The 22,975-nt window shown below is 38.4% G+C and overlaps 1 protein-coding gene across 1 annotated transcript in view; it reads right to left on the bottom strand.

Annotated features, from left to right (window-relative positions):
* Positions 1 to 22,975, bottom strand: part of ADGRV1 (adhesion G protein-coupled receptor V1) — a 295,225-nt gene that overhangs the window by 84,462 nt on the left and 187,788 nt on the right. The window contains exons 86-87 of the mRNA XM_059834045.1: positions 12,434 to 12,550; positions 4,983 to 5,161 (exon numbers count right to left, since the gene is read on the bottom strand). Coding sequence (XP_059690028.1) covers positions 4,983 to 5,161; positions 12,434 to 12,550 — 296 coding nt within the window. The remainder of the gene's footprint in view (positions 1 to 4,982; positions 5,162 to 12,433; positions 12,551 to 22,975) is intronic.

Here is a 22,975-nt window from a genome sequence, read left to right as displayed (position 1 = left end):
GTGGGCAAGAAAGTATTTGTTTATAAATGTAAAAATTTGTATTCTGTCATGTCTAATCACTTCCCAGTTTTCTCTGTTTTAAAGGTTACTTGTTTTAGTTTATACTCTAATAAAAACAGTACTTTGGCCTTCTTATGGGAGTTCAGTTTCAAAGTCAGATTCAAAGCTCAAAGCTGCAATAAGAGTACTTCTCAAGTTTATAAAAAACATACTTTAATGCTATTGTAGGTAACAGTTTTCAAACCACCCAAGTGAGCTAGAAGTTCAAGCTCCACTGAGCTGTGATTCTGGCCAATTTTAGAGTAGAACATTTTTTGTCTAACATCTATTATACCTCTGGACAATCTCTTGGGTACAAGTCCACTAAATGTAGCATAATTGACCTTTAAACTCACGTTTGTGAACAAAAGCTGATACTTGTAATTAAATAATTCTGGTCTCTCATCTCAGAAACAGAAGAGTTAAGGCAAAACCATGCAAATGGGTGTGGTTCCACTGACTTCAAAGGGTACTGAAATTTTTACTTATATGCAAGTGTGGACGATTAAATTTTCAAGGTTACATAAGAAATTAGAAATCTACTTTAGTGTCAAGGATGCCCATTTTAGAAGTTCTTTTGCTTGCATTGTTGCTTTGTAAGTGTAAGAGAGTTATAATGTGTCATGAACCCAAACCCAGCTTCTTCCATAAAAGATGATTGAATTGTTGCTAGTCTCTAGTCATTCACCAATCTGAGGTTTTATATCTATATCTGCACTGGTTTCCAGAAGGACTGTCTGCAGTCTGTAAACCGCCTCGGACGCAATCCCTCTAAATAAACACGCGAGGCGTATATGGCTGACATTTCTTTTCAAAGCAACCACCAACGAGACCGGGATGAAACTGGTGGGAGCTAGATTTTATGTAATCCTTCACATTCCTCTCTTCACCTCTTAACTGCACTTCACATCTCTCTTTGCCAATATCTACAGTTTCAATTTGCCTCCAAATGTTTTCCACCATACAGGTGAACTGTGTCTTTATACTTTAAGAGACCTATTAGAAATATACTACTCAGTTTAAACATATTGCTAAGATTAAATGCACTCTGAGAACATTAGCTAAAAATCTATTTAGAAATGAGGCCATGACTGGCTAGCAGTATATACCAGGATAACAGCAAATGTTGAACTGTCTGAAGATTGGGAATTGCACTGAGCTTTGGAATTTGATTTTAAGCTGAACTCTTGTCTTGTTGTGCACTCATCTGTTCATAAGTTCTTCTTATTCAACAAGAAAAATTCTTCTCAAAAGGAGAAGAAGGGTGTTAAAGTGTGCAAGAACATTAACAACTCCTGTAAAGAAACACAGATTATAGGTTTGGTCTATAACCCTGAAAGAGGCAATCAGATGGGAGATAAAAAAAACAACAAAGCAAATGGAAAAGAAAGGTTATCCTGAGGTCTCTACTTATGTCACAACACAAAGTCATGGTGACATTCAATGTAATAAGAAATGACAAAAGGAAATACTTTTTTAAAACAGCATGTACCTCAATGGTAGAAATTACGTCTTTAGAAGATATTTTAGACAGAGATTCAAGCAAATTCTAACAGGGGTTGGAAAATTGTCTGTACAACATAAAAAGTCAGAAATATAGAAGGATAACATACTTTTTTTAGAGTGATTTTGAACAATCTATTTAATTCAAATTTCAGTTATTAGCCAACTGAAATGAGCTGACACCTGCCTCTTATCATTAAAAAACACTAATGCCTCAGCCATCATGGCCATTCTTAAGCAAGGTTACACATTTTAGAGCGTGGTTACTAGAGACCCGGGCAGACAATATACTTGAAATTTTTGACACGTATTAGAGATTTCATTTACAAATACTGAATAACCTTCATGTAAGACTTTTTACCATAACACAAAAAGCAAAAAACAGGATAGATGGCAGATGCCTATCCAAGGCCCTTCTACAAGTCAGCGGCACACAGAATACTCCCACTCTGAAGTTTCATGACATGATTGAGCCAATGGTTATTACACACAGAAATTAAGCAGAGGTGCAGTTATAGACACCTGCATCTGAAGTAACCTATTATTCTTTTTTAAAAGAATACATGAGAACTAATGCATATTTTTAAGAGAGGATCAAGTCTTATTACTTTCCTTAGTAAAGGTATTGTATCAGATATTCATAGAACCTCTACATTTTTCTTCACAGATATCCAGATAGACTGCTCCTCCACCATTCAAACCCATCCTAGGCAAATACCCATCTCACTACTTCCTTCACTTAAGTTAATGCTGATACACCTTTCATTGCCAACTTTTCAAGTCCTATTCAAACAGCCTTTCACCTGTTCAGCTGAGCAACGTAGAAATTAGCAAAGGGGGGAGCAAAAGAGCCCTTTCTTTGGCAGTTGGCTCTTTCACACATCATTGAGCTACGATCTCTAAAAAATTACGCTACCTGGTGGCATTGATACAGACAAATTTACCAGTATCATAAAAAAATTCACATGCCAAAGAGTGCAGTATTCACACCACACATAAACTCTGCTAAATATGAAAATAATCACCAATACGTATACTACTGTTATCACCATAGGAGCCTGTTAGTTTTACACTGTGGTATGTTATGGGAGTAACTGTACAAAATATATGCATTTGTGTGTAGAATTTGTCATATCTGAAGGAAGACCCTATCATAATACTTCCTCTGAAGCACAAAATCCAACACAGCTCAAATAATTTTTTGTTCAGGAAAAGCATAAAATGAAGTTCATTCAGCATAGCTGTCCCGTTGGCTATTAATTGTGCCCATGGCATTCTGGCTGGGAAGAAAACAGTTGGTCAGACACCACAGTAATGCAAAAATGAGTTGCCTGAAGGAGTGATCACGTAGGAGAGATCTAAGATAACAGGCTTCACTGCTTTTAATACTTTAACCAGTCTTCCAGCTCTCACATGAAATGAGCTCCCTAGCAGCACACCATTGTTCTCAAACTATTTCTGAGGCTGATTCTGAAGTTAGTATGTAATGACCTTGACTTTGGAAATCTCCTTGTTACTTTTTCTACTACTACATCCTGGTTTGGAGAAAACAAACCAAGTGATGTAGTTCAATCTGTCCTCTTTCCTACATTCTGCCTTTGAAAGTCCTCTTTGTATAATTAAGAGCAACTTCTAAAGTGCTCTTCAAATTAGGAATTAGCATCGATGTTATTTATGAAAATCCTTGCAGATACCTCCTTACAGTGTTCACATTGACTGAGCTGGAATAAGCTGCATGCTCACTAGGCTTGGGATGATTTCTGGCATTTGGCCACTTTAATACGATGCTGGAAAAGTTTTATATTTAATTTGGGCAAATGAGTTGGACTGAGTAATTTTCCTCTACTTAATAATTTTATAAGAACTTACTTAGGGATTTTTCCTTGTTTTTGAAAGAATGAGACATGGACACAAAAAGAAAACAACTGTGAAACTGTGGTTCACTGCATAATGATACCATCAGCCCACTGTCTGATCACAATCCGAAGATTTGATTATGCTATGCACATTTCTTCTGTTTACTGTGAACAGAGAAACATTTTACCATGAAGAAAAAATACAATACTCTTGTTTGCCATGTTCTGCAAAGAAATATCTATGTGTTTGGGATGGTAAGCTATGCAGAACTCCCTGATGTAGTGTGAATATCAGAAATGGTCTGCTATCGTGGACCTCAGATACTCTTCCAAGTTGAGAGCAGGCGTCTATTAATGTTGGACTAAACCTTGGCTAACGTGGCTAGACAGCTTGTAGTACCCAGGATAGCTCATTTAGATCTAAATCAGGTATCCCTGCTTATCATGCACTGTACACATATACACATATATATGTAATACAAGTAATATTTATAAGTGCACATATATATGTATATGCATATACTCAAACACACAGATATCGAATTCCAGTTATCAATTTCTCATAGTAATTCCCTTTGTATGACAAAAAAACACTGTACTGATTTTTTTTCAGTTATAATGGAAAAATGCACACTGTATCATCCTCCTCTTTGATTAAAGACAGACGGCCATTCTCCTGTTTTGGGTCTACTGTGCAAGCACCCTCGTAAGAAGTTTTCATGAAAAGAATTTGTACATTCTTCTATTATTTTAAAAAGAAGTTGTGTGTTCACTCTTTCCTGTGCATGAAGCATTCAATTATGACACAAAGTGAATAAGCATAATAGCCTTATACCCTAGAATAGCTATTATCATAGATAAGCTTTGGCAGAAAAGGGACCAGAGTAAAAGAGATAGGGAAGGAGAACAAAAATATTTATCTATGTTATCTTTCCACTTAAATGTCCCAAGTTCTATGAAGATGTATTGTTTTAATTAGGACAGTTTTCTGAGGTTATATATGTCTTTGAAAGGGCTGTGTTAATTATTTGCATTACAGCAATGCTCAAACTGCTAACAGTTTGGAATATAACATATTCAATATTCCAAGAGAAACACTTCAGGAAATATATTTGACATGTTAACATAGTAACATTGTTTAGCAGAGAATATATTTAATAATCTAAGACATGGGGGTTTAAGGCTTGGTTTGGTGTTGTGTTTTTTTAAACACAGAAATGAAATGGAAGAAAAACATGCTCTTCTGATCACTTCTGCAGCAGTAGCCATTTCTATCCTTTACCCTGCAATCATACAGTCTCAGAAAAGAATAAATAATTTACCCACAAAGCAGACATGCTCGAGGTGGCCCTGCCAATGCTTAGCCCAGGATGGAACCATGGAGAAACTGGACAAAAGCCCAATTGCACGGGAAGTGCTGGATTGCATGTGGGTGACACACTTCCTTCATCTCCAGCAAACAAGGAACCCCCTGCCCCTTACTGCCTTTGGCTGTATGCATATCCCCTTCTCTACATGCAAGCAAATTAAATATAAAACAATATAGAGAGTACAAAGCTCATGCTTTTTTAAAGGAAAACTTACAAATCACTGTAGACAAGGCCATAAATCTGTGCTGTGCTGTGATGATAGATTCCTCTCAGGATAATTAACAGCAGGATCACAATAAAAGCTGGAAGCCCCCAACTCAAAAGGAAGTAAAGCAGATAGCGCCGCTCTGTGTGTTCGTCATTCATCACCAGGACGTACCAGAAATTAACAGCCTGAAGAATAATGCAGAATATTAATCAGTAGACTTGGTGGTTGATTAGCTATGCCAAAAAACAAATCACTCTGAAAGTCATAATACAGCATATTTCTGTCCCAGTATATGTGTATATATAAACATTTTTCAACATAAATATTTTGTTCTCATTTTCTTCTCTTAAGTAATCAAAAGAGACTGATTATAAAAGAAGTATGCTTATTTATGTAACTGCTAGATTTGGAATTAGACTATCAGAGCGGAAGGGACACACTGATTAGCAGAAAACACTATTTTTGCAGTGCAAAAACAGCTTTGTGGTGCAAAAGCAGCTTTCTTCTTGGATTTCCATACCTTCACAGAAAAGACTGACATACAATACTGCTAAATCTGATCTGTATTGAATCTTTTTATACTGTTGTTCATCTCTACTTATCTTTTTGTATGAAATGCATTAATCTCCTTCAGCGGTTCTGACTGTGGTCCAGTTCTGGGCTCACCAGTACAGCAAAGGCATGAAGCAAGTCCAGCAAAGGGCCATGAAGATGATTAATAGACTGGGGCATCTCTCCTATGAGGAGAGGCTCAGACAGCTGGCACCGTTCAGCCTGGAGAAGAGGAGGCTCAGGGAGATTTTATCAATGTGTTTAAATACCTGATGGGAAGGAGTGACGAAGAGGGAATCAGACTCTTCTCAGTGGTGCCCAATGGCAGGACAAGAGGCAATGGGCACAAAGTAATATACATGAAATTCCATGTGAACACAAGAAACAGCTTTTTTACTGTGGGAGTGGTCAAACACTGGGCCAAGCTGTCCAGAGAGGTTGTGGAGCCGCTATCCTTAGAGATAATCAAAACCTAACTGAACATGGTCCTGGGTAACCTGCCCTAGCTGACCCTGTGTGAGCCAGGGTGTTGGACTAGACAGTCTCAAGATGCCCCTGCAACTTCAATGGTTCTGTGATTCTGTGCAATATTTGTATAAGAGTTTGAGAAAATGCAAATAAGTGAATGTAAATTCACATGTAACTCTACAACAGTCTGTGTCTTCTTATGATCATCTCATCATCATATGGCATAACTAAGAATTTAAAACCATATAGGAATCAAAATGAAGAAGCAGAATAGTTGAAATCTCTTGAAAGAACTGGTAGTATGAGTAAGGAAACCCTTCAAGTAAAACATAATACTTAAGAGTTTTGCTTGGATCTTTGCATTTTCTTTAAGAGGTTAACAATCAAAACACTTTCCTATGTGCTGAGCATTTCTTACGCACATCTACACCCACGTTACTGCTTTCTAATAAACACCTAGACTACCCATAATAAAATTACATTTTGCAAAATATTTTTTCATTTTCTCCACTTCAAACATATTATACCAGCTACAGCTCTGCATGTTATGTAATTATTTCTGTCCTTTTATATGGGGTGAATAAGGGATTAATTTTGTCTTTTCTTGTCTAGAGGGCATCTAATTCAAGTTTGTGCCTCTAGTCTGCCTTGACAGCCAATGGAGAGAGGACAGACTCATTGATCCTTATCCAATCATACTCATCTCTCTCCATTGTCTACACACGGATTTCATACAATAATGTTGATTTATATGCTTAATTTGCAGATGTCTGTTGTTAGGATAGGTAAAATCCATATACAGTGACAAGACAATTGCGAAGTCATTGTTTTTGCAGATTCCCCTCAGCCAAGGGTTTGCCTACCAGTTTGTTCAGGCAGACTGAATTTTCACCATCAAATACTTAATTAGTGGTTTGTGGATCCCTTATGTAAGTCTCATCAGTTAATAATCATTTCAGGTTTCTTTCTGTGATTTAGATAGCATGAATGTACAATAGTTTCTATCATGAATCATAAAGCACATTGCATATGCTAACCACTTGTTTTCAAAAAAAATTATTAGTTTAGTAAGCACTTTAAATGCTTCCTTAGGGAATGACATTTTATAAATATGTCCAGTGTATGTAATTATATTAATTTTATAGTAATTATTATGGCCTTTTTTATTTTTCTTTGGTGATTGGTGCTATGTGAACAAAGGCAAAGTTTCTTTTCCTTAAAAGAACACAGGAAAAGCCTACCATATAATTGTAACTGTCCTGTGTAGGTTGAAAGGACACAGAAAAACTATTAATTCACTTGTTGGACATTCACAGGAAGAAAACATTAAACAGATGAAAATGGTATTTGCAAAAATAATCCACAGTTTGTGGAAAGATTTGGTTGTTCTTTTGTAATGTCCTTTTCTCTCTTAACTTTTACATGGGCTTGAAAACCCTTTCAAGATTCTGTTTGTCACCTTATGCCAATAAACATTCAAATTACATGCCCTTGTAGTCCTGACTAGGCTGTGCTTCACTGCGAGCTTTTCAGACAGCAAAATCCTTGAACTGATTTATGCCATTATGCTCAGGGATTGTTGGTTCTACTAATTCTGACAATCTGGTGAACATTGTTCTCAGTCATCCAACTGAGATTGCTTTCTAAGAAATCGTACCTCATGTCCTTGCTCTGTGTTTGTTTAGCCATATTTACCTATCATCTCACCTCATTTATCACAGAAGAACACTCAAACACCAGCGCTGCTGCAAAGATGTAAGGGGGTTTGGGTAGTTCACCATTTCCAGTGCAGTGACATTTCTATAGCTTGATCATTGTAAGTTCTTGTCTCCAACCCCTTTTGATGTTCCAAAAGTTAATCAATGAAATACAAATAGTGGAGATAATTTTAGCAAATCCTTTCCTGTTGCCATGCTGCAACAATAACCAGTTCTACAGAAGAATAAAACGTACAGTCCATTTCCCAGCTGCTCAGGTGGAAGAACAAATGCACAAGTTGTGATTGTTTTGATGTAGAATGCAAAACAATTATGAATTCAAATAACACTGTAATGAGACAATGCGAACTTCAGTGAAGCTTTTTTCTTTTAGAATGAGGCAATTAATTGAAATTACCTTCCCAAAACTGGGGTGCTTTTTTTATTGCTTTATATATTCATTCATTTATCTTTAGTGATAATCTGTGGATATCCAGCAAATATTAGCTGCAAAATACTTTAAATAAAGTCTTTCCCAACTCAGTGGGAAAACTTCTATTTCCCTTTTTCCTTCCTTTTAGGAATGGCCACAGTTTTCATTTTCAGAATGGTTGCATGCTTTCATATAATTCCTTTTTCAAAGCTGTTAAGTGGTCCATAAATCATTCTTAAAAATAAGCATTAAACTTATTTTAAGGTAAGTACTTGTCTTACAAGTCTGCAATAAATTTATAGAAAATTTAAGATGTCATTAAATCCACAAAGGAGGAGGATTCATGTATGGGTGACAGCAAGCTCATGACATCATTCTGGTTTGCTTATTGAACTGTCACTTTTGCTGTTGATTTACTCCACTGTAGCAATGGCTAAAAAAAGTACAAGAGGCCACCTTTTCCCACAATTTTACTCTATGTCAGAATTGGCAGTTGAGAACTATACCATTTTAATTTTTCACTCAAAAGATAGCTTTTAACTTTTTTTTGTAACTTTTGTTTTGGTTACAAGTTAGAAAATGCTAGAAGAAGAAAATTATTTTTCCTGATAAATGGTTGTCATACTACAGATTTGTCATGGGAAGAACAACAGAATACAGAAAGGCGTCCTTGGTTTGTGCTCCTAAGATAAAAGCACAGACTGCATTTGAAAAAAAAAGGCTTATGCTGTAGTGACGTGTATTTGTATGAAGGGACATTTGTCAGGATGAAGACTTCTGAATTTCAGACATTAGTATAGGGCAAATATTTCAGGCAAAGCTCACTCTGGCTCAAAGAGTCATTTACACCTTGTTTACTCCTTTCCTCCTGCAGTCAAGAAAGCCTCATCCTTAAAAAATTGTGTAATGCTATGAACATTCTGCAACTTACAAAAATCTCCCTATAAAAGCCAAGAAAAAAGACAATGCAACACAAAGGAACATGAACAATCAGACAAGCAAGGATGATTTGATGTGGCCTTTGTTCTTACTCTGCAAATGGACCAGATAATCTCTGAGGTCCTTTCCATTCCTTCATTTCAGTCAGTATGTGGGTAGTAGGTATGTGTGTAGTACAAACACTGATATTGAATGTAAGCCTACAAATACAAGAAGCTAAAAATGGAAGAAGAATTAGGATATGAAGCTATAGATTTTGTTGTTGAAACCACTATTAAAATATGATGAAACGCTAAATGTAAGTACTATACCTAGCAATAAAGAGAAGATGGAAAGATTAGGACAAAAAAGTAAGGAAATTGTCTTAAAGTCTAGAAAGTGAAGATCTTTGATCTGGACTAAAGAATTGAATCTGTATAGGTCCAACTGTTCTGTTAGATCTGGGTTTTCCTATAGACTTTTGTTGCCTGGAAATGTTGCTCCATTACCTTTTGATCATTTAAAATTGTCTGGATTTTCTGGATGTTTCAGTTCCACATACCTGCACTTATCTGCACGCTGCTGCTTGCAGTTGATTAGCACATTCACCCACTTCTGTATGCAGTGATCAAGACTGACACCAGCAGATTTGTATAAAATGAGTTAGTGATCAAGCATATGCACTACGCTATACAGCCTCACAGAGGGCAGAGTGACTGCATGAGTGACACAGAATCTGTTCACATATTTTTGCCGCTTCCCAGACAGAAGTATTTAAGTCCCATTTAAGTATAAATACATTATTAAATTCTGCCTTCCAAATCAAGTCATGTGTATTAAGTACACCATGCTGAGAAATACGAACATTCATCTCCCAGGCATTTAAATCTGCCATTTAGACAGCAGTAGCATCTAGACTTCCAAATCAGTCTTGTTTTTCCCTTGGATCCACAAGCTTTGCTAATATTGTCATGGGGACCAGTTCAAGCACAGAGATGTCCCCAGCTCTCCTTTAGTGCCCTGGCATTGCTTCCTCACTCTGCAACGAGAAATATAAATTCAGGACCTATTCTCAATCAAGAGGAGTAAATTGTAGCTAAGGGCTGAGTTGCTCTACATTTCAGATGATTTCTTTCCTTCTGGGTCTTTCAAACATGAGGAATTATTCACAGCTGCAGACCTGCACCTAGAAAAAGGGGCAATCCCCTTCACGCTGAGTTTTACTCCCGGCAGCTCTTGTCAGTTCATCACTCAGCAAGCTATAAAGGATTCCCTCTTAAGCACCTTTGTCCCCTCAGATTTGCATGAAGAGTTCATGACTAACACAAGCCTGAGGCTCCACTAAATGCAATGGGACATGCAAGTTCTTAGGACCTGCTGAAGTATAGTCCAACAAAAATAACAATGGATTTCAACTACAGCCATAAAAATAACAAATTGTTAACAGTCATACAATTTTTTGTCATTATTAGTGATTAATCCTTGGAAGCACAAGCATTTGAAACGGGAATCCTTTTGCAACTTAATGTAATGTAAAACACGTAGGATGGGAAGATGAAATACTGTCTAACACTGAGCAGTCAAAACATGAGATATCCCAGTAAAACAGCAACTTAAAAGCATTTCTTCGTCTGTCCAAAACAGTAAATGTTCAAGAGATCTGAAGCCACTTAGGAATGAAGTGAATGAGCAGCTCTGAAGAAGAATATAATTTATAGCTCACAAAATTTAGGTTAGTTAACCTAAGAGAAAGTCATAAGTCAAGCTAGATGGAGGAGAAGTACAGCAGAAAAATTTCTGTACTGAGACAGTAGAAAGTAACATCCACTGGAGAGAATATATAATTCTTGCTAACTGCACAAATTCAGCAGGAAAAAAAAAAAAAGAGTATTAGTATCACTAGAGACAGAGCAGTTTAGATCTCTCTGCTCCATTTTTATGAGCAGCTGCAGCAGCAGTGTACATGACTGACCATCTACTTGTAGCTTGCTAAGACCAATAAGCACAGTTAGAGAGGCTGCTAGGGTTCTCAATGAAAGTGAGCCTAACATAATCCCAGGAAAATGCCAGATACCACATACATGCCACTGGGAGAGAAAGTTGTATTTAGATATAGCCTAATTTGCAATTCTTGGTTTGGTCTGACAACCTGCATATTGGAGGATTTGTATGGTAATGTATGGAGCTGCATATATAAAGCTGTATGCTCTAATAAATGTGCTATGGGCAAATCCTCTTAAAATAACAGACAAATAAACGGCATAATTCACGCATTAGTGCTAAATATACATTTCTAGACAAGGGCATGATAATGTATTTTCCAAATAACCTCACAGCTTGTTATTTAGACTAACTTACAACTGGTAATTTTCCGTAACGAATTTGATTGTTCATGGTATCCCACGTTAGTTCAATTGTTTTTTACACCATTTACAGTTCTACAATGTGTCAAAAGAAACTCAGCAAGGGTCTAGAGAATAAGCCCTATGAGGAGCGGCTGAGGGAGCTGGGGTTGTTCAGTCTGGAGAAGAGGAGGCTGAGGGGAGACCTCATCGCTCTCTACAACTGCCTGAAAGGGGGTTGTGGTGAGGTGGGTGTTGGTCACTTCTCCCAAGTGACAAGTGACAGGACAAGAGGAAAAGGCCTCAAGCTGCACCAGGGGAGGTTTAGATTGGGTATTAGGAAAAATTTCTTCACTGAAAGGGTTGTCAGACACTGGAGCAGGCTGCCCAGGGAGGTGGTGGAGTCCCCATCCCTGGAGATATTTAACAGATGTGTGGATGAGGCGCTCAGGGACATGCTTTAGTGGTGGGCTTGGCAGGGTTAGGTTTATGGTTGGACTTGATGATCTTAAAGGTCTTTTCCAACCTAAATGATTCTATGATTCTATGAAAATTCTGGTAATATTTATGAATATATATATATTCCTCATTTTAATGCAAACTTATGAAGGTATATTTGTCATATTATAGAAGTCTAATGACTAAAATGCTACTGAGTCAAAAAATTACCATGTCATTTACACTTACATTTCACCTGTAAGAGACTGTTTCAAAAGATCAAATAAGAGTTGCTTAGAAAAGCTATTAACTCTAATAAAAATAGTTCTTCAGTATTTTGAGACAGTAACTTCTACAGGATGAAGTGAGTTGTGGAAATTCTTACACAGTTGTAATGGATATTAGTGGAAAAAGTCTTTATAGGGTTCTAATATTTATCCTTGGAGCTGTGACACTCTAGGTTTAATAAAGATCACCTAATGTTTTGCCTCTCTAGTAGCATTGAATTGCAGAGATACATATACTACAATATAGTAGAAACACAGTCTCAGTATCAGTTACTTTTGCAGAGGTTTCGGGGAAGGTGTGATAAGACTAAAAGGGACCAACCTGAATAAGCATCCAGCTGAACTGGCAGAGGTAAAGGTAATGGGTAACAGATGCAAGGGCAGAGCAGCTTTCCTCTGAGAGATGTTGGCTCATATAAGCAGAGGCCAGAAATGAAATCTGCAGGGAAAAAATGAATACACACATATTGGAATTAAGCAAAATTAATTTAATAATGAGGAAAAAAAATATTCCATTTGGAAGTAAAATATACACTCAGTTACCGTTCCAGAGACTCAGGTGAGATACCTTGGACATTTAATCTCCACCCAAAAGAAGTGACCATTTAACACTGTCAGCCACAAAACTAGCTTTAAACTTTTTGCAGACAAGCTAGTATCCGTTACATTCATATCTGAAAAGATGATAGAGAGACTTAATATTTATTGTTTAATATTGTTCCCCAGACTAATTGCCATACAACATTAGACACCAGTTTTGTAACTGAGGGTGGAGATTTTCCTCCATAAAGTAAAAAGAGACGTTATCTTCTGATTTCGGTAAGGCCAGAGATTTTGTCAAGTAAACAAACAAACTCAGGGCATTTACTGTCTTCAAACTGTCAGACATGTAGCAATATTATACCCCACCACATCAGATAGCAGTACTGGACAAAAGGGAGTAAGCATTTCTTCTGTTGCCTAAGAGCAGACCAGGATTTCACACTCACAAGGCAAATATAAGGTTTTTTCCACAGACATGTCAAATGCCAAAGGGCTATACGTTAGCCAGATGACAAGAAGCCAACACATTGTCTAAGGAACAAAGGCATTCCAACTCTGACTGCAGTGAACGCTGGTAAACAATTTCAATATAGCATTTAAAATTAAAACACAACTCAGAAACTTTTAGCTCTGTCTTCTGTGAATTTTTTTACAGAGGAAATAGTTCTACAAGCAGACTTCATTAAAGATTTCAAGTGTTCACATCATGAAAGGCTCAATTTACCTACTGAACACCTGCAGTAACTGATGATTTTTACTTTTCTTTACAAGGATTACTACTATTTTGACCAACAGCCCATTGACTTGTTAATAATAGCAACTGTGGACTGTGCAGACTGATTTTATGTATATAAAATCAGGAGATGGGGTGGGGAAGGAAGTTAGAGTATACCAAGTGATTTGGCATACACCTGGACATTGTATTTCAACAAAAATGCATGCACGGTTTTGCATAACTCTTACCCAGTCTCTTTACTATAAAAATATCCTTATGAAGGCAGGGCTTGTATACTGACAGATACACAATGTTATCCCGCCATGAAATGGAAGAATAAGAATAAGCAACTGGACAACAACTGGACTAAAAGCAATTATGAGATGCATTTCATTATCTAAAGGAAAAAATGCCCTTTTAGTATTTTATGTGGGGTTCATCAGTCTTCTGCTGGGAACTGGAATCTAACCACGGCCACATAACCGTTCGGTTATTAAGAGGTTAACACACAGCTTAATATAGACTGCTATTTGCCAAATTCTGACGCTGCTAAAACAAATGTCATTGTCTGAAGTGGGTTAAACACAATTGAAATATGTGTGCAATAGCTGCCTTCCATTAGGGATAAACACAAGAAATGTTTGTGTAAACAAATCCGTAGCACCAGCTAGCTCAAACAGTACCGGCAGTACTTTTCCTAAAACTTCTACTTATGACAAGCAAAATACAAGACACATCTGGGTGGAGAGGCTTTACCAACTTTTGTTCTCTGAAGGCTTGTGTCTATGTCGAGGACAGACTGTTAGGCTAGAGACAGAGACAAAGAAGGGACAAAACCACAAAAGGAGATTGATCGAGTCCTGGAAACGTGGTTTTAGCACCTTCTGGACTGAAATGCTTGAAAGCATTTTGCATCTGTAATCAAAGAAGCTATAATTTCTAGCCTTTCCCTGTGTTTCAAGAAAAACAATTTTTTTTTATATTAAAAAAGAGAAGTATCTTGCTATGTCAACAGTTTTCCAACCAAAACAATGTGAAGAGTCCAAATACTGGCTAAAAATGCATAGCTTTCATTGATACTGACTTTTGTTGAAGAAGTAAAACTGAAATATGGCTGAAGTAATCACTCAGCTAAAAATTCATTGTAATCAGTGGCATTACAGTGTTTTAGACAAAAAAAAAGCTAAAAAGGTAAAAGAGGCAAAGAGACATTTATACATTATTCTCATATAATTGTTATCTTGCATCTTGGGCAGAAGATACAAATGAGAATTGGATTATAACACCAAAAAAAAATGGCAGATGATGCTTTGAAATGTTGGGAGAAGAGACTGTAGTATAACTATGCTGTTCTGACAAACACTGGCTACTTTGGCACTTACAACTTAAAACGCAATGCACTGCAATTCAGTAGAAACACATGGAGCTCAGGCCATGGAATAGACCTTTCCCCCGTAATATCTGACGCAGTTAGGGAAACTTAGGAAAAAAGCACCTTCCAAATAAATCGTTCCTTAGGCCTAACTGCCTTATGTCTTCTGCACTTTGCCTAGTTTTTAACTGTAGTGGCCGATCTTTTGCAATAATGAACCTATTACTTTAATAAGCAAAGTATGTACCATATATTGGAATAAGTTGTTCCCTCTTGGAACATTAAAAAATGTATATTGGATGTGTTCCTTTTGACACCAATTGTTCAGAGCTCTTTTTACAGCGATTGTATGATCTTGAATACCCCTTTTCAAAAAATCTTTGTAACCCACCATTTGGTTCTATGCCAAGACTATAACATAATGCTTTTCCTGGTACTTGTCAAGGTGATCAGTCTTGACCCAAAATGATTTAACTAAGGGATAACAAGTGGCTTAAGTCACTCAAGTAACAGGCTGCTACTTTCGTTAATTTGTGTGCAATAGTCCTGTGCCACATTCAAAATCACAGTGACAGTGTATCACTCACGCGATTCCTCTTGACAAAATGAAAAAAATAAAAGTTAAAAAATAAAAGATGATAAATTGATGCACTTCTGTTAAAGAGCAAAAAGATCTTTGACAGGGTTCCCATCTGACAGTCATTTACTCAGTTAATTAATCAAAGCATACTGCAATTCCTTTCTAACTCTAAGACAATTACCTAGCAATTACCCAAAGAAAATCAGCACCTGGGTATTCAACCTAACTCATCAACACCAAACTATAGATGAATAAAACCAGATGATTTACAAAACTGTACATTCGTGTATGAAGAAAAGTATTTTTGTACTGCTGTTACCAAGCAGTAGGCTGTCTCAGACCATCACTCTTCTGCTAGTTAAGAGCTGACTCCTAGTTTCCAGCCTGCACTTATTCATGGTCAATTTATATCTATTTTTTTCTTCTGTTGGAAGCCTCTCAGGTTAAACAGGATTTCCTCCTCCTCGGGGTTTGCACTACCATGAATTCACGGAAAGCAGTAGTATTCTTCCTCAGGCTTCATTTTTCAAGGTTAAATAAGCCGACCACTGCACAGCGCAGTACTCTGCAGAGATGCCTAAGTTGGGCTGGACAGCAAAAGCAGTTTAGCTCCATGAATACAGCATCTGCCTGGGTCAATTTATCTTGTTTCTCCAAGTAATCCTATGTACAGGACTGTGAAATGTATACTCAGACGTGTGAAAGCCTCTCCTTATGCAAAACTCTTTGCAACTTGCTTACAATTTCATTATCCTTTGCTGTACTGGTGCCACTTTGATGCTGTCCTTCATCAAAACATGTTCTCAGGGTTGGATGGAGAGGAGCTGCAGAGGTCTCACAAGATTCTTATCTAACAGTTTTCTTAGCTCCCTATACACCATGCAAATACTTCTGATATATGGTAATACTTCGGTGATCATCTGGTACACACAGTTTTTCTTCTCATTTTCAACTGATTACTTCTTGCCACAGAGTTAAAGTTTTGGTGTTAGCCTGCAAGTTATGACTTTTCACCTTGTTCTAAGAAATAACCCTGTATTTCACATTTCAGTCTTCAAAGCTATTCACATCTTTCTATACGCTACCCTACTACCACTTCACAGTGTCAGTGCTTCTCTGCTTTCTGCCATCAGCGTGCTTTGCCTGGGCACGTTGTTTTCTGTTCCACAGATTAGTCCTTTAGGATCAGTGAAATACCTCTCTTCATTTGCCACGCTCTCACAGCTGTCTTTTCCCATTAGTCTGTCTCCTCCCACATCCGAGTTCTCGCACTAATCCTCCTCCATTATTATTTTACTAATTATGTGACATATCATGCATTTTACTGCATTTATCTCATCCAAGAAAACTATCAGCAGACTAGTCTGGCACAATCTAAGTACAAACACACGGGAGTCTTATTCTCCGCTTCATTTATCACTATGTCCTTTGATAGAATTTTGTTCTAAACTTACATGCTTCTGAGACTGAATTAATGGGCCTGCAGTTGCCAAGATGATTGGTTTTTTTACTATACATTACTTTCAATACATTATTTTCCAGTCACATAGTAGCACTCTGAAGTGAAGGATTTGTTAAAAGCACTTGCTGCAAGACCTGCAAGGTATCATGCCAGCATTTCCAAAGTTAGGAATGGGGAGCTTTTTGTTCCAACCTACAAATGCATCTATCCTTTGGGTTCTCCTTCTGCCTCAGTAGCCATAACCTTCACTCCATGCTACTAACTCTTTTCACCATCTTGCCTTTATCCCAATGGTGATCTTTAACATCACTTTCTTCTCTGAAAATGTGAAGATTTTATTTTTTTTTGTTTGGAGTCACATTTAATATATTTACTTTTCCTCCTCCACTGCAAATTTTTACCAGAAATTTTATGTTATTCTCTCTTCATTTATATAACAAAAAAAATCTGACAAAAACTCCACACAAGAAGATTACACTATTGTCAATCAAACCAAATGTACATGGCCATTAATGTACATTCATGCCAACTATTGTGACCAAACAAATGTACATGGTGTATTCATTGATGCCAACTATAGATGATGTGAGGAAATCAATCAACTTTCTAATGATGAAAGAATTTATTAAAATCTAAGTTCAGAATTAGCAGTGCTAAACTTGGCCTTGTTACAGACATTTACAGAGAAAGCAATGAGTCCAAGCGAGAGCTGCCTTTCAAATATTGTATAGAAGAGAAAAAGGAAAGGCCAGAAGACTGAAGCAATTCCATACCAATCAGGTAAACAACAGCCAACTGAGGAGTAAGTTGGTTGAAACCTAAGTAAGATTAAGTATGTATGAAGAATAAATAAGTGGAACACAGAGTAGTAGCAATTACAACTTATCATGCTGAAATGCTCCCATATGACGGACTTTAAAATGAAGACACAGCATGTGACACATGGAAACGAATCTTATCTCTACTTTGAACCAAAAGGTGGAAGTACTGAATTGTCTTCTTTGCCTCAGTAGTTTCTAGCAAGCCCAGCCTTCAGGAATCCCAGGTCCCAGAGACCAGGGGGTAAGGTTGGAGCAAGACAGATATACTCTTGGTGGAAGAGGATCAGGTCTGAGAATACTTAAGCAAACTGGACTATGGGGCCTGATAGGATGCACCTACGAGCGCTGAGGGAGCTGGCAGATGTCATTGCGAGACCCCTCTTGGTAATCTTTGACGAATCATGGTGACTAGGAGAAGTGCCCAAATACTGGAGGAAAGCAAATGTCACCTGCATCTTCAAGAAGGACAAGAAGGAGGACCCAGGCAAGTACAGGCTGGTCAGCCTCACCTCCATCCATCAGAAGGTGATGGAGCAGCTAATCCTGGAAACCATTTGCAGGCACGTTAAGGATGAGATAGATCATCAGGAGTAGTCAGCATGGCTTCACCGAGGGGAAGTCATGCTTGACCAACTTGATAAATTGCTATGATGAAGTGACCGGCTTGGTAGATGAGGGGAGAACAGTGGATATTGCCTACCTGGACTTTGGTAAGGCCTTTGACACTGTCTCCCATAAGATCCTTATAAACGAGCTGGTGATTTGTGGGCTGGATAAGCAGGCAGTGAGGTAGGTTGAAAACTGTCTGAATGGCCAGGTCCAGAGAATGGTGATAAGTGGTGCAAAGTCTAGTTGGAGGCCAGTGACTAGTGGTGCACCCCAGGGGTCAACACTGGCTCCAGTCCTGCTTAACATCTTCATTAATGACCTGGATGATGAGGCAGAGCGTACCCTCAGCACATTTCCAGATGACACCGAACTGGGAAGAGTGGCTGATATGCCAGAGAGTCGTGCTGCCATCCAGAAAGACCTAGACAGGCTGGAGAAACTGACTGACAGGAAGCTCATGAAGTTCAGCAAGGGGAAGTGCAAAGTCCTGCACCTGAGAAGGGATGACCACATGCCGGAGCTACCCAGTTGGACAGCAGCTTGTCCAAAAAGGCCCTGGGGCTCCTGATGGACACCAAGTTGAACGTTAACCAGCAATGTGCCCTTGGTTAATAGCACCCTGGGCTGCATTAGGAGGAGTGTTGCCACCAGGTTGAGGGAGATGATCCTTCCCCTCTGCTCAGCACTCGTGAGGTCACACCTGGAGTCCTTTGTCCAGTTTTGGGCTTTCCAGTAAAAGAGTGACATGGACATACTGGAAAGAGTCCAGCAAAGGGCAACGAAGATGAGTAAGGGATGGAGCATCTCTCCTGTGAGGAAAGGCTGAGAGAGATGGGACTGTTCAGCCTGGAGAAGAGAAGGCTCAGGGGGATCTTATCCATGTATATAAACACCTGAAGGGAGGGTGCAAAGAGGATGGAGCCCGGTGGTTGTTTCGGCGGTGCCCACTGATGGGACAAGAGGCCATGGGCACACACTGAAGCACAGGAGGCTGCATCTGAACATCAGGAAACACTTTTTCATGATGAGGGTGACCGAGCACTGGCGCAGGTTGCCCAGAGAGGTCATGGAGTCTCCATCCTTGGAGATATTAAAAAATCATCTAGACACAGACCTGGGCAACCGGCTCTGGGTGTCCGTGCTTGAGCAGAGGGGTTGGACAAGATGACCTCCAGCAGTCCCTTCCCACCTCAACCATTCTGTGATTCTGTGATAAGAGTAATGACCTTAACTGAATACATCAGACCAGAGTGGACTGAGTCAGTTTTTGGACAATTAGTATATGTACAAAATTCACATATTATTTATAGCATAATATACTATTTGATCACTGTATGATCAAATCCAAGATTATGCGAGGGAAAATTTACCTATGGCAAAAAGTTGTGAGTGCCTTTGAAGAAACCTAAATATCCTCCTTTCTTTTAGCTTTTTTTTGTTGGCAACAACATCATATGGTACAGAATATCCCTTTGGCCAGTTGGAGTCAGAGGTCCCAACCTCTTGCCCACCCCCAGCCTACTGGCCTTTGGCGGAGAGACAGCCTTGATGCTGGGTGAGCACTGCTCAGCAGTAGCAAAAACATTGGTGTGTTATCAACACCGTTCTAGCTACCAATACAAAGCACAGCACTATGAGGGCTGCTATGGGGAAGGTTACCTCCACCCCAGCCCAGACCAAATACACAAGGATCTACAGGTATTTGCAGTGGTACCCACCATAAACTGGGCAGTGCACATTTTCATGAACTCTACCGAACAGGTAGCTTTGTTTCTCTGCATTCAACATTTCAAGAGCGATGAAGGCCAATGATTCCAAAGAGACATCCAAAATATCAGCAGTTCCAGTCACTTCTGGATTTAAGACTGTATCTTATCTTCCACCAACTGTTTTGAACTTGTTTGGAAAGTGCTGTATTAGAATGGTGGCATCCTTTCAGAACCGTTCAACGGAACTGCAGTGAAATTGATGAATTCGGAATACTTTGATGAAAGAATATGCCTTTTTTTAATTCAGATCACAATTTTTTCCTTGCTTTTCATGACAGATCATATCACATCGTATTGCATATCCTGGTCAGAGAATATGCAACACCCAATGAGTAGGACAGGAATGTTTTCTGTTGAAATCCATAGGTAATTGATTTACCATGTTCCCCTCAACTTGAGCCAGTCTGTCTTAATATTCTGTCCCAATTTTTCAGCCTGACAATGAAGTAAATACTGAAAAAATTATTTTACAAAGACCTGAGTGTATCTAATGTGATAGTAGCTACACAACTCCATCAGAAATACTCAAAAACAGAAACTTTCAGCACTGATATTGCTGAAAAAAACCCTAAGTAATAAGTAAAATAAAGGGTAAAAGTAAAATAAGGACGCAGTAAAGTATTACGAAAACTTGATTTATAATTTTAAGAACTGCAAAAATATTTTCACAGGGGGAAAACATATCTGAGAGTAATAACCTTTCCTTTGTATTATAAGAAGTGCTGAAAAGGCAGCGTGTTGTGCTGGGTGGAGCAGAAAGAAAGAACACCTTGCTATGCTCTAGAGAAAAAGCTGTGGAGAAGGTTAACCCAAGCAGATACAAAAGCATCAAGCAGCAGAAAAACCCACATTTAGCCCTGGAAGTGTGCACAGAGCTAGGGCCTGCTGCATCTGCTCAGTAGAGTTTCACTTTCTCGCCCGAGCAGGAGGCACCCCTGCCTCCTGTAGCTGACAAAAAGACCCATCCCTGCTGGGAGAAACCCGCAGAGCAAGCGGACGACTCTCCTAGAACACTTTGGAGTGTGCCAGTGAAGAACATGTCAGTATATTTATGTCACATTCTTGTAATTTCTGTAAATTCCTGTTTCACAGTACGAACTCACAAAGCTTTATATGGCTTTATATATGTCTTACAGAAATGGATCCTAACAGTGGCCATTTCATTTCTTTTAATATTAAGTAATTTTTTCCTCTTTTATCAATTTTATTCTTTTAATAATTAAAAATTTACTTCTTTGTTCAACATAGGAGAAGATTGTTGTCTTCCTTATACAGCTTGTTTACATGCATCTCTATTATAAAACAAAATAAAACAAAGAGCCCAACCACATGCTATCTGTCATTATACCAACCCAATCTCAAAAGACAAATAGTATCAATACAAATAGTATAATTTACAGTGCTGCTCCTTTTGTTGGACTTAATTGCAATGAACAATAACATAGGAAAATAAACATATTAAAACTCCCACGTCCTCACCAAACTGCTCTCTTCTGCTTTGAATTTACTTTATATGGGTAAAAAAAGGGGTTCCCTCCTTGAACACAGCCACACTGCTTAATAATAGTGCATATGAATCATACTTTTTGTTACTGCTCGGTAGGTCAGGACAGCACTGATGTAAGCTGAGTGTTCTTCTGTTTTGTGTTATGATATTAAATGCCAGGACAAAAATACGAACAAAGGATGTACAAAAAATTGCTGAGATTTATGGACATTCGCAAAAATTCTAAGTCACTCTTCCTGGAAAAAGTAACAATACAATACACAGCATGTTTCAGAGCACAGAGGGAAAAGTTATATAATTTAGAAGATTAAACACACAGTGTTTAACTGGGTCAAAAAAAAGTTCAATAACTAACTTTTCATTTCATCTTTATTCTGTATTAATGACTCTAAAATAAGCAGTTAAAGTTCCTTTGTGAATTTACACGAATGCTAAATGACTCCACTGGTCACTAAATTGTTTCAGAAATTACTATAATTCAGAGAGTGGTGCCTTATAACTGACACCAGAAAAAACAGTACATGTGGGTTTAGCTTTATTTCTGGCTTCAGCTAAGTCAGTGAACACATATATTAAAAAATATGTGCCTTAGGAACAGCAGCTCCAAAGTCTTACTGTATAATTTGCAAGCATAGAGATATTTTTGTGTTTATGAATGATTTGCTTAATGTATGTTGGTTATACATCACTCTAAACTGGTACTTTAAGAAAAGCCAAACAGCTAACTAAAATACAATCACTTGAAATACTGATGGTGTATTTACAACACAGTGACCCATGGCGCTTTTGTGTAAAGATGTTTACACTTTATTAAGCAGCAGCAGAACTGGCAACCATTTTAAGTAGTGATTAGACATCAGCAACCATATGTTACTCATTCCCTTCCCCCAGCTGAGCAGGACGCCAGTTGGTTTCATGCTGGGTTCAGTCCCTGCCCTCTTCACTTCCCATTTTTAGGCTCAGGGACTTTTTTTGCTTCTCCGAGCAAGTCAGCAGGCAATCTGAGGGTGCAGGATACAGGGCAGGAGGGGGTGAGGCACCGCGATGCCCAGCACAGCAGAAGCTAGCTGTCAGGGAGAGGCTGGGGTAGCTCGCATCCTCCGCAAAACAGGACTAATAGGCTCTTAGCAGCTCCTAACCCATTTAAGTTCATATACAGATTCAGAACAATGTGTCTGGCATAGTACCCTATAAAGACAGTTCCTATTATCACCTCCGTTTAGATCTGGGACAAAAGATGCACATTGCTTTGTCACTCATTACAGAATACGAGCCAGACCTCCTGAGTCCCACTGCAACGTCCTCAATAACACAACACTTTTGCTATAATGATGCAAACAGAAGCTGAAAAACCCTCCTTTTAAAACCATCAAAAATATAACTAGAATCTTTTCCAGTTTCAAGCACCCAGACACAGCTCAGGGCAGTGTGAATACGCTGATTTGGCAGGTCCAAAACAAGCTCTTCTGATGGATGTTGACTTTCT

The sequence above is a fragment of the Gavia stellata genome, chromosome Z (assembly GCF_030936135.1).
Source record: "Gavia stellata isolate bGavSte3 chromosome Z, bGavSte3.hap2, whole genome shotgun sequence".
Taxonomy (NCBI): domain Eukaryota; kingdom Metazoa; phylum Chordata; class Aves; order Gaviiformes; family Gaviidae; genus Gavia; species Gavia stellata.
This window is presented reverse-complemented; position numbering and strand designations above follow the sequence as displayed.